Below are 12,700 nucleotides of genomic sequence, written 5' to 3'. Positions count from 1 at the left end.
TTAGTAATTTAAACTGATGACATTTTCTTTGATCATATTGTGAATACATAAGCGAAAATCAAAAAAGGAAGTAAAAGTGTATTAAAACAATTAGAAAATGAAAATTACCATGTTCCCTATTTAATGGTCTCTCTTAGAAAGCATGACATCAGAGAACCTACCTCAAGGTTCCATCAGACCCCGTCTCAGCAACCCCAGCAGCAGCTGCATCTTCCCCATGGCCTTCGTGCTCTCTATTGATGGCCCTGGTGCTGGTCAGCTATGGCCCGGGAGGATCCCTGGGCTGTGACCTGTCTCAGAACCACGTGCTGGTTGGCAGGCAGAACCTCAGGCTCCTGGGCCAAATGAGGAGACTCTCCCCTCGCTTCTGTCTGCAGGTTAGAAAACACTTCGCTTTCCCCCAGGAGATGGTGGAGGGCGGCCAGCTCCAGGAGGCCCAGGCCATCTCTGTGCTCCACGAGATGCTCCAGCAGAGCTTTAACCTCTTCCACATAGAGCGCTCCTCTGTTGCCTGGGACACCACCCTTTTGGAGCAGCTCCGCACTGGACTCCATCAGCAGCTGGACGACCTGGACGTCTGCCTGGGGCAGGTGACGGGAGAGGAAGATTCTTCCCTGGGAAGGATGGGCCCCACACTGGCCGTGAAGAGGTACTTCCACGGAATCCATGTCTACCTGCAAGAGAAGGAATACAGCGACTGGGCCTGGGAAATCATCAGAGTGGAAATCATGAGATCCTTGTCTTCATCAACCAGCTTTCAAGAAAGGTTAAGAATGATGGATGGAGACCTGAACTCACCTTGACATGACTCTCACTGACTAAGACGCCACATCACCCTTGCACACTCCCCTGAGGTCATTTCAGAAGACTCTGATTTCTGCTTTAGCCACAGTGTTTCCTGAATTCAATCAATAGTACTTTCTCAGTAGCAATAAGCAAGTAGATATAAAAAGTATTCAATTGCACAGGGATCAGTCCACAAGGGATGACTGCCCTGATATTATTTATGTATTCATTTTCTTTTATCTCATCATATTTATATTTTCATGTAAAAATGTTTGTCTGCATTGTAATAAAATTTAGAAAATATGTTCATTTCCTTAATCTTCTAATTTGTTTTATTTATTAAATTTTTATGAAAGTAACTTTGTTTTTTCATTATGAAGAACTAAATACTTATTTTGTCTACATAAAACTATTATGGAATAGCATTTGTCCATTTATACTATAGAAGTCGTATCACTTTTCAGGAAGTGATTGTCAAAAGGTAGAATTCCTGGCAGTCCAGTGGATAGGACTCCATGCTTCCAGTGTGAGAAGCTCAGGTGCCATGGATACCCGGTCAGGGAACTAAGATCCTGCAAGCTGTGGAGTGCAGCCCCCTCCACCCAAAAAACACAGGTAGAAAGGAGTCTCTGAAATGGTGGTAAATGATTAGTCCTGAAGTCACAAGTATAACTAGTTTATACCCATTTAACAGAGAATGGTTGGTGTCAGTATGTGGGGGGAGGACTCCCCTCCTCCAGGGAAGCTGCGAACATGTGGTGCTGAGTGGCTGATCCTGACTTTACTCTTCCTCCCACCTTCTCCTCAGTCCTGATTTACTGAACAATCCACTCCCTTACACTGTATCTTCACTGCCTCCAACACAGGAGCTCTGTTCTGTGATGGTTTCTAGCTTCAAAGTTTCTCTGAGTGGAAATCACTGGAAAACAGCACAAGTGAAAGGAGAATTCTAGAAGTTTCAAAACCTTTGAATTGCTGCTCTGCTATTTAACAGCAGTATGACCCTGAAAAATATCACAAACACTAAGGAGATGGATATGGCAACCCACTCCAGTATTCTTTCTTGAAAGTCCCATGGACAGAGGAGCCTGGTGGGCTACAGTCCATGGGTCACAGGAGTTGGACATGACTGAACCAACTTAGCATGCATGCAGGCATGCATTCTATCTTGATCTTCTTCTCAAATATCAGGAAAATAACAGTAGTTTTTCATGGGACTACTGTTTGGATCAATAAGTCCATATTACAAGAAGCATAAAAGTGTGCTTGGTCAAATAATCAGGACAGTGAGAGTCCCAGAGTAGCTGCCCACAGGGAGCAGGCAGGACAGCTGGCCTGAGGCAGTGACTGAAAGGCAGCACTGGAAAGATGCTAGGTCTTTGGTAAAAATATTTAACTTGGGTGCTAGTTTCACAGTATATTCAGTGTGTGAACTCTCCTGTGCTCAAGGCTGAAGACAATTCCAATTTCTGTGTTTCAGACTTCTAGAAGTATTCTTAGGAAGTCACAGAAATTCTTTGAGAAAGAAGGATTAGTAGAAAATGCTTTGATCTTCCATAAAAATGAATAATAGGGAAATCACAGAGATCTCATATGAATGCAGAAAATCACACACATGACTCATTAATAATGTTTCTTGCTTCCTTAGTCTGAATACAAGTCTACTACTTATAGAAGACATTTCTAAACTTACCTTCTCAACTCGCTGTTGGGTTCAGTCTTTCAGCAGCAAAGCAGAGGCAGGAAGAAAAGAGCAAGGGCCATGCAGGGTGAGGCTCTGCTCTCCAGCCCTGGGCCGTCCTGGGTTTGCTCCCAGTTGTTTTCCGTGGAGACTTCAGTCCCTAAGTGCCGGCAGTGTCACCTCCTAGAGCCGGTCCTTCTCAGAAATCAGTGCCTTTAGAGGAGAGACTGCTACAATGCATGCAGGTGTCTTATAACACAAGCGAGAGTCTTTCTCTGAACAAGGGGCCATGAAGTCAATATTATTGGTCAAAATACATAAATCTTGTGCATGCATACTGCCAACTGTCCATGATAACAGTGGCTACATTAATCCACATTCAAGACCATATAAGTTCTTACATGTTCTCACACATTAACCAAAACAGGATCTTATCATCCTTTTCAATTTTGCCAATTTGACTGGTGACACTTAGCATCTAGCAGCAACCATTAGTTTTCCGTTTCCTAATTGATGGCGGTTGTCATCAGTCATACTCCAGCCTTCTAGTCCACCTCTTGGAATTGGTTCGGGAGAACTCTGAAAGAAAAACAATCTGCAGGCAAAGGAGAAATGTACTGAAAACAACTGGAGCCCCAGCATCACAGTGTAGAGCTGAGAAGAGCTGTGGAGTTGAGACTTCAGTTTTTAGACCAGTGCACTAGAGCAGGTGACAGCCTTTCCCATCACATCCACTGGAAATGCAGGTTTCTTCTGTGAATTTCTGATCCATGCACAATGCACCCACTGCTCTTGCATTGTCACTTTACCCATGTAAAGGAGTTCATGATTCATTTTTGTTCAAACTCCGTGATCTCCAGCTAGAAGACACACAGATTGCAAGGCCCTCAACCAGATCCCAGGCCCCACACTCCCGCTGCACTCCTGCCATCCGGCTGGATCCAGGCTGAGTCTCATGTGTGACAAAGACACTTGTGGCTTCCTGTGTTCAGGGCCCAGAACTGTCTTCCGTTCAAACTCATGAACTAGGTCATGACCTGCTCTAGTTTTCAGGCCTTTAAAAATCTGTCTTGGTGGTGATGCCTTCCGAAGATGCACGCTGGAATCATATACCCAACTGCCTATTTCACAGTTGGTACCTACTGAGCACACAGTATGCTGAAATCAAAAGCATTTTGACTGCAGGTTTTTCAGCAACTTATCCATATGATTTGACATTTTGAAAAAGTTAATGAAACTCTACAATGAAAAACTGACTACATAAAAAATGAATGTTTAATAGATAATCCTTGGTTAAAAGAGGAAAAAGGAATTTGTAAGTTGAGATTGGTTATTTAAGGTACTTATTGGGTCATAATTTGTCAAATATGGCATTCCCTCCGTGAAGAGAGATATATACAAAGTAGCAATTTTGAAAACATTACAGATGATTTTGCTTCCATTAAAGCCAGGAACTTAAAAGTACTGTTGTGGCATAAGGAAAATATTTCAGCTTGATGTGAGTTTAAGACGTATATATTTTAAAAGAGTTTTCAGACAATTAACATTACAGGAGAAATTTACCTTTTATATTAATATTGAATGAAATAACTTTCTCTCTCCCTTGGGGCTCCTTCTTGTCCCTAAGTCTCAGTCTTGTACCCAAGTCTTCCTTCCCAATGGAGGGTCGCAATATCGCGTATTTCTGTCCGGATTGTAGACGCCTTTCCCGTTGTCCCTGAATTAGCCCTTTCCCCAGAAACAGTCCTGAATCTGAAAACATACCACAACATGCTCTGATTTTCAGCCATCTGCTGCTGCTGCTAAGTCGCTTCAGCCGTGTCCGACTCTTCGGGACCCCATGGACTGCAGCCTACCAGGCTCCTCCGTCCATGGGATTTTCCAGGCAAGAGTACTGAAATGGGTTTCATTTGATTTCCAGCCATCAATCGCAGCATAAACGGGCACCAGTGTAAATCGCTCTGGGTAAAATCTCCTCCCAGGAAGGGGAGGGTGGATACAAGGGCTCTGCAGAAACCAAAGGCTCTGAGAGAAGCGGCGGCAAAGCTCTCTGGGCAGTCGGGTCCGAAAAAGAAGTTTCCTTTCTGCTCGCGCGGCCCCACGCGCTCCCTGGGCCCCGGCGGCGCCTTGTCCGGGTTGGGGCTCCTGCCGAGGGCGACCCCCGAGTTCTCCCCGTGGATCCGCCGCCCCTGTTGGCCGCTCTGTACCTGGAGGCGGGTCTAGCTGGGTTTGCGGCGCCGGTTTGTCAGTTACTGAGAGATCGGGCGCCCCCTCCCGGCGTTCAGTTCAGTTCAGTTCAGTTCAGTGGCTCAGTCGTGTCCAACTCTTTGAGACCCCATGAATCGCAGCATGCCAGGCCTCCCTGTCCATCACCAACTCCTGGAGTTCACTCAGACTCACGTCCATCGAGTCAGTGATGCCATCCAGCCATCTCATCCTCTGTCATCCCCTTCTCCTCCTGCCCCCAATCCCTCCCAGCATCAGAATCTTTTCCAATGAGTCAACTCTTTGCATGAGGTGGCCAAAGTACTGGAGTTTCAGCTTTAGCATCATTCCTTCCAAAGAACACCCAGGGCTGATATCCTTTAGAATGGACTGGTTGGATCTCCTTGCAGTCCAAGGGACTCTCAAGAGTCTTCTCCAATACCACAGTTCAAAAGCATCAATTCTTTGGCGCTCAGCTTTCTTCAGAGTCCAACTCTCACATCCATACATGAACACTGGAAAAACCACAGTCTTGACTAGATGGACTTTGTTGGCAAAGTAATGTCTCTGCTTTTCAATATGCTATCTAGGTTGGTCATAAATTTCCTTCCAAGGAGTAAGCGTCTTTTAATTTCATGGCTGCAGTCACCATCTGCAGTGATTTTGGAGCCCCCCAAAAAATCTGACACTGTTTCCACTGTTTCCCCATCTATTTCCCATGAAGTGATGGGGCCAGATGCCATGATCTTCATTTTCTGAATGTTGAGCTTTAAGCCAACTTTTTCACTCTCCTCTTTCACTTTCATCAAGAGGCTTTTTAGTTCCTCTTCACTTTCTGCCATAAGGGTGGTGTCATCTGCATATCTGAGGTTATTGATATTTCTCCAAGCAATCTTGTGCTTCTTCCAGCCCAGTGTTTCTCATGATGTACTCTGCATAGAAGTTAAATAAGCAGGGTGACAATATACAACCTTGACGTACTTTTTCTTATTTGCACCAGTGTGTTGTTCCATGTCCAGTTCTAACTGTTGCTTCCTGACCTTCATATAGGTTTCTCAAGAGGCAGGTCAGGTGGTCTGGTATTCCCATCTCTTTCAGAATTTTCCACAGTTTATTGTGATCCACACAGTCAAAGGCTTTGGCATAGTCAATAAAGCAGAAATAGATGTTGGGGCGCAGCAAAAGGAGCTTGGAGGGCTGCTTAGCTTAGTGCATGCAGGACCTGAGCTGTTTCACTAAGGCCCAGGGGAAGTTCTGAGTTTCAGGACTCCTGTTTCACTGCTGATGGCCATGGGGATGTTCTGTTCCATCCTTCAGAATTCACCCGTTAGCATACGTCATCTTCTATTCTTCCAGTCATTTCCCATATTCGTGTAATTTGGTAGCATTAAGTATGCTTTACCTATATCCACAAGTACCATCAACTTGGCGTTTTCTACAGAGGATTCACTGAAATGTTTCTAAACCAATCTGAGCAGGGGTCATAACTCTCAAGGATCTTGTCCATCATGTATCTCAATTTTATGGTGTTCATCAGTTAATAATCTATGAGTCATCTTGGACAGTTAAATACAATTATTTTATAATTATTAGAATTATTAATTTTGTCAAGCACAGTTAAGATTCTCACTAATAACTACCACTTGATAATTTCATTTTGCTTCTTATACAAAATAATCAGGATACTTTGTAAATTGCTCAGCTTATCGAGAATTTGGAGGGAGAAGTTAATGGAAATAAGAGATTTGTAACATTGAGGTATGAAACAACAAAGGGACATCTTGTGTTAGAAGTAAAAGAGGGAAATAAGTGAGAGTTCAGTACATGCAGTGTGCTCAGGTGTTTATGCTGTGGATAGGGACTTTGGAATCTGACATATTAGGTTTTGAAATCTGGATTTGCAATTTCATTATTAGATTATTTCATTCAAATGAAGTCTTAGCAGGGGGCTCTTGGAAAGGAGAACATTAACTCAGTTTCACTATGTTGGAAGGATTACGTGAGTCCCTTCAGAGGCTAAGGAATTTGTCGCTGTTGTCACTGTCATTTGATGAACACTGATAGTCTGTGGAATTTGTCTGGTGAAAGTGTTAGTCGCTCAGTCGAGTCCGACTCTTTGTGACCCCATAACTGTAGCCTGTCAGGCTCCTCTGCCCATGGAATTCTCCAAGCAAGAATACTGGAGTAGGTTACCATTTCCTTCTCCAGGGGATCTTCTCAACCCAGGGATTGAACCTTTGTCTCCTGCATTGCAGGTGGATTCTTTACCATCTGAGCCACCAGGGACCCTGGTAGGTCCTGGGTAATTAGGTTCACAGTATAACATTTATAACATTTATTTAGTAAACAATTCAGGATGGATGTGCCATAAAAAGTGAGGGTAGCATCAGGGAATGTATTCTTTCTCCTCAAATAAATACCAAGAATGAAATAGATCCTAATGAATCCTTGCATAAACACAATACCTTGGTATCTTCTTATTACCATGTTACAGACTGAATGTGTGTGTGCTCCCCAATTTCATATATTGAAACCCTACCCCTTGAGACTCCCTGATGGTCCAGTGGCCAGGACTCCATGCTCCCATAGCAGGGAGCCTGTGTTGGATCTCTGGTCAGGGAACTAGATCCTGCATGTGGCAAGCAAGATTTCCCATGGCCCAAGTAAAGATCAGGCATGAAGCAAGGAAGATCCAAGATCCAGCATGCTTCAAATAAAACCGGGCCCAGCCAAATAAGCACATGAAATAAATATTTTTAAAATTCTTTAAAAACCTGTACAAACCCAACCCATCAATGTGATCATATCACAAACTGGAATATTAGGAAGATCAATAAAATTCAGCTATTACTTTTAATATCATAATTTTACTATTACCCAGATTAAGATCAGGATCTTTTGGAATCATTTCATTCCCTGTCATTCTAGTTTTTTCAAAGCATCTTCTCATTACCCAAGTGGATTTATCAACTACACAGATGCTAGGCAATGCTGGTCTCCTAAACCCTGCCAGAAAGGGTTTGTGTTCTAGCAACTGGGGTTCTGATTGCCCGTCTCTCTTCCGTCTCTGCTTATACTGATCACATGTGGATTAAAGGAAAGGAAAATCAGCTAGCTGGTCTTACAAAGCTGAAGGCAGTCAACGGACCCAGGACTTGGCCTTCATTGAGCTTCTGTAAGAAGCAGCCCTGTCCCAGTCTTTGTGTTGTTCATACTGGCCTCATCCTTCCCCTCTGCCACAGCCACTCCCCAGCTGTGCTGCACTGCAGTTTACTAACTCAGAATAATACATCATTACGTCAGGGGAAAACCACTTCCCTTCTTTCATACTCAGGACATTGAGACTTACCCTTGTTTTCTTCTTGCCCACAAAACAACTGTGGAATTTTACTTTCGAGGAAAGTTGTAAAGAGAAACAAAAACAAATCTAACGTCTTGAAAGTGAAAGAGATGCAGCTTCTCTGGCTTTCTTTCCTTTCCTTTCTTGTTCTCATCTCATCATGAAATACAACCAGAGCAGAGGCAGGAATACCAACATTGTCCAATAAGTCACTAAGTATATATGAAAGTTTAAATGAAAAATTACACTCAAGTAAATGAAAGAAGGCTATTTCTCTTGATCTAGTACCCTGGGTCTCATTGCCCTGCAATCTCAGAGGAGACAGAAACAGAGGAACAGAGATGCCCAGTAGAATCAACTGCCTGAATCAATGGCTGAAAATCATTAGATTCTGTGACATAAGCTTCCAATAAGAGACAATACCATCACTGAATCTCCTTCCTCCAGCTCAGAAACTCTGAGCAGAACAAGTGTTGAAGAGTTTAAGTAAAAGAGTTGAATAATAAAACCTATACTTGGCAAAGTAAATATTATTTATCTACTAAAAGGAAAATAATTGCAGTTGGAAACTCCTCCACCAACTTGCACAAACACACTTTTGCTCTCAGCATCTGAGCACTGCTGACACTTTAGACACCTGGGGAAACGGGTCAGGAGAAGAGGAGGTCACCACTGAGAACTAGGGTCCTTCACACAAAAACTCCAGGGGAGAGGTTGGGGTTTCGGGGAGACAATTTATTTTCCCAACAAATCAATAAGCCCTCCACAGAAAGGAGATTTTCGAGTCCACGGGACGTGCTGAGCCTGTCCTCAGGGAGGGAGTCCAGCAGTTGAGCAAGGGGACTCAGTCACTCCAGAGGACAGGGGGTGGCTCCATGTGATCTCTCTCTTCTGAGTGAGGTGCTGCTGGGAAAATACAATTATCCTGGATTTACAGTCTCCTCACCCATGTTCCCTGAGAACAACCAGGATTCTGGTGGGGGCATTGGCCCAGTCTGTGGAGGATGACAGGTCTCCAGTAAGAAAGTGGTGGAAAGAAAGGGTGATGTCTAATGGTCCTGCCCTCATGGTTCCCTGAAGGGCCGGGATTTGCAGTAATGTGTTCTAGAAGGAAGAGAAATGTGGGAGCAGTTCAAGGACTGATAATAATCAGCCTCTTCTCTAAATCAAACACTAAAGAAAACTCATCATTTGTTTCCAAGATCTTAACTGCCAGAGTGATCTGGTAAATCCCTTATAAATACAGAAACCATAGAGCAGACAGAGCCTGGCTTCCTATGGAACCAAAGAGGGAAAAATGGAGCCTAAGAGCAAGCCAAAAATGTGTTCATGGCTGAGAGGAGAGAAACACTTATGCATGAGAGATAAAGGGCAATAAACGTATGTAATTACAAATTTCCATCAATTCTGATTTAAGAGAAAGACCTTTCTCATTTGATTGAAAAATATCCATTTGGATGGGCACATCTGAAGTCACTAGGAAAAGGCAAAATTAATAGTCTAGAAGGAAGAAAATTTCTTTGACTGCATTGAGAATATGTAACAGAAAGCCCTAACTTTTAACTTTCATGCATTGGAGAAGGAAATGGCAACCCACTTCAGTATTCTTGCCTAGAGAATCCCAGGGAAGCCTAGTGGGCTGCCGTCTATGGGGTTGCACAGAGTTGGACATGACTGAAGCGACTTAGCAGCAGTAGCAGCAGCAACATAAAACCAAAAAGGAAGTAAAAGTGTATAGAAATGATTAGAAAATGAAAACTACCATGTTCCCTATTTAATGGCCTAGCTTAGAAACAATGCCATCAGAGAACCTACCTCAAGGTTCCACCAGACGCCGTCTCAATAAGCCCAGCAGCAGCCGCATCTTACCCATGGCCTTCGTGCTCTCTCTATTGATGGCCCTGGTGCTGGTCAGCTATGGCCCTGGAGGATCCTTGGGCTGTGATCTGTCTCAGAACCACGTGCTGGTTGGCAGGCAGAACCTCAGGCTCCTGGGCCAAATGAGGAGACTCTCCCCTCGCTTCTGTCTGCAGGACAGAAAAGACTTCGCTTTCCCTCAGGAGATGGTGGAGGGCGGCCAGCTCCAGGAGGCCCAGGCCATCTCTGTGCTCCACGAGATGCTCCAGCAGAGCTTCAACCTCTTCCACACAGAGCGCTCCTCTGCTGCCTGGGACACCACCCTCCTGGAGCAGCTCTGCACTGGACTCCATCAGCAGCTGGATGACCTGGACACCTGCCTGGGGCAGGTGATGGGAGAGGAAGACTCTGTCCTGGGACAGACAGGACCCACACTGGCCATGAAGAGGTACTTCCAGGGCATCCATGTCTACCTGAAAGAGAAGGAATACAATGACTGTGCTTGGGAAATCATCAGAGTGGAAATCATGAGATCCTTGTCTTCATCAACCAACTTGCAAGAAAGGTTAAGAATGATGGATGGAGACTGAGCTCACCTTGACATGACTCTCACTGACTAAGTTGACACATCATCCTTGTATACTCACCTGGGGTCATTTCAGAAGCCTCTGAATTCTGCTTCAGCCTCCAAATTTATTGAATGAACTCAGCCAATACATGTCAGTAGTAATAAGCAAGTACATATAAAAGTAATCACGTGTAGGGATATCAACCCATAAGCGATGACTGCCCTGATGTTATTTATTTATTATTTAGTTAAAGTAATATTTTATCTCATATTTATATTTTCATATAAAAATGTGTATGTTTACATTGTATTAAAATTTAGAAAATATATTTCCCTATTTCATTAAAATTCTTATGTTTTATTTATTAAATAGTTATCAAAATAAATTTCTTGAGCTTTTATTTTGAAAACCTAAATCCTTATTTTTTCTACATATACCTATCACAAAATAGTATTTGTTCACTTTACTCTGTGGAACATTTCTATCATTTTCTAGGAAATGTTTGTCAAAAGGTGGAATTCTGAGAATTTTCTGTGGGTGCCATTGTTAGGACTCTGAGTTTTTCCTTCAGGGAGCCTCGGTTGAGGAACTAAGATCCTCTAAGCTGTGGAGGGTGCCAAAAAGAAAAAAGGTAGAAAAGAAATTATGAAATTGTAGAAAATGGTTAGTCTTGATGTCATAGGCATAACTAATTTATACCCACTCATTAAAGAATGGTTGACATACATATCTGAGGGAAGCAGTCACCTCCTGCTGGAAAGCCATACTTTGTTGACTGGCTGCTCCTGACTCCTATTACTCTGCCTCCCACCTCCTCAGCACTGCCTTATTGAACAATTCACTCTCTTACACAATACCTTCACTGCCTCCAACACAGAAGCTCTGTTCTGTGCTGGTTTCTAGCTGCATGGTGTATTCAGGGTGGAAGCAATAAGGAAGAGAGTCCAAGTGAAAGGAGAGTTCTAGAAATTCCAAAACCTCTGAATCCCAGCTCTGCTATTTACCAACAGTGTGACCCTGAAAAATCTCACAAACACAACAGGTCAGTTTCCTCTAATATGGGGACAGTAAGAGTGGTTTTCATACAGTTACTGTTTGGATTCAATGAGTCCATATCACACAAGAGGCATCAAGCGCTCCTGGCAGAAATCATCAGGACAGTGAGAATCACGGAGTGTCTGCCCTCAGGGAGGAGACAGGACAGCCGCCCTGAGACAGCGACTGGAGGGCAGCATGGAAAGGTGCTGGCCCCTGACAAAGGTATTTTCTTTTCAACTTGGGTGCTAGTTCCATAGTGCTCTCAGTGTGAGAACTTTCCTTTGCTGTATGGTGAAGAGCATTCCAATTTCTGAGTTTCATACTTCTAAAAGCATTCCTATGAGTTCATAAAAAACTCTTTGAGAAAGATGAATTGCTAGAAAATGCTTGATCTAACATAAATATGATACTAGGGAAAGAATAGAGATCGCATATCAGTGCAGATAATCAAACACAAGCAGAGGCAGGAAGGAAAGAGTAGGGACTGTGAAGTGTTGTTCTGATCTCCAGTTCTGGGCTGTCCCAGGTTGGATCCTAGTTCCCCTTTCCATAAAATCCCTTGTCCATACTTGCTGGCAATGTCACCTCCTGGAGCCTCTGTTTTGCTACTGAAAGAACAAAACCCAACAAATGGTTCAGAAGCCAGTTTCACCTATTCTCATACTAAAGAAGTGAGAAACACGATTAATGAATGAAGTGCTTGATTTTCAGCAACCTCCAAGGAGACTCACACCAAGGGCCACCTTCCAGTATTGCTGCTGCTAGTACCCTTGTCCCCAGGGCAAGCCACTGCTGACCCACACTTCCATAGGAGACTCCAACCTTAGGAGGCAGGTCTGGTTCAGTCTCCAGTGGGGTCACTGCTTCCTTCCCCTGGGTCTTGGTGCATGCGAGATTTTGTTTGTCCCCTGCAAGAAGAGTCTCTCCCACTGCCCTCTGGAAGTCCTGTAATCAAATCCCACTGGTCTTGAGTCTGATTGCCTGGGCATTCCCAGTCCCTTTGCAGTCTTGCAAGCATGACATGAGGCTCAGAACCTTCACACCAGTGGGAGAACTTTTCTGGTATTATTGTTTTCCAGTTTGTTGGTTTCCCATCTGGCAGGGATGGGATTTATTTTTATTGTGCTTGAGTGCCTCCTGGATCTCGTTGTAGTTTCTTCTTTGTGTTTGGACGTGGGACATCCTTTTATGGAGGGCTTCAGAGTCCTCCTCTGGATGGCTGTT

General features: G+C 43.8%; 1 protein-coding gene and 1 pseudogene across 1 annotated transcript; both read left to right on the top strand.

The window, feature by feature from the left end:
- Nucleotides 1-217: 217 nt before the first annotated feature.
- On the top strand, nt 218-803 carry LOC129649926 (interferon omega-1-like; annotated as a pseudogene).
- A 9,080-nt stretch (nt 804-9,883) lies between these two features.
- On the top strand, nt 9,884-10,459 carry LOC129649927 (interferon omega-1-like). The gene has a single exon (XM_055577920.1). The coding sequence runs from the start codon at nt 9,884-9,886 to the stop codon at nt 10,457-10,459; it is 576 nt and encodes a 191-aa protein (XP_055433895.1).
- Nucleotides 10,460-12,700: the final 2,241 nt, after the last annotated feature.

Source organism: Bubalus kerabau, chromosome 4 (assembly GCF_029407905.1).
Source record: "Bubalus kerabau isolate K-KA32 ecotype Philippines breed swamp buffalo chromosome 4, PCC_UOA_SB_1v2, whole genome shotgun sequence".
Taxonomy (NCBI): domain Eukaryota; kingdom Metazoa; phylum Chordata; class Mammalia; order Artiodactyla; family Bovidae; genus Bubalus; species Bubalus kerabau.
This window is presented reverse-complemented; position numbering and strand designations above follow the sequence as displayed.

Coding starts and splice junctions, on each gene's coding strand:
- LOC129649927 (XM_055577920.1), top strand. CDS start 9,884: ATGGCCTTCGTGCTCTCTCTATTGATGGCCCTGGTGCTGGTCAGCTAT.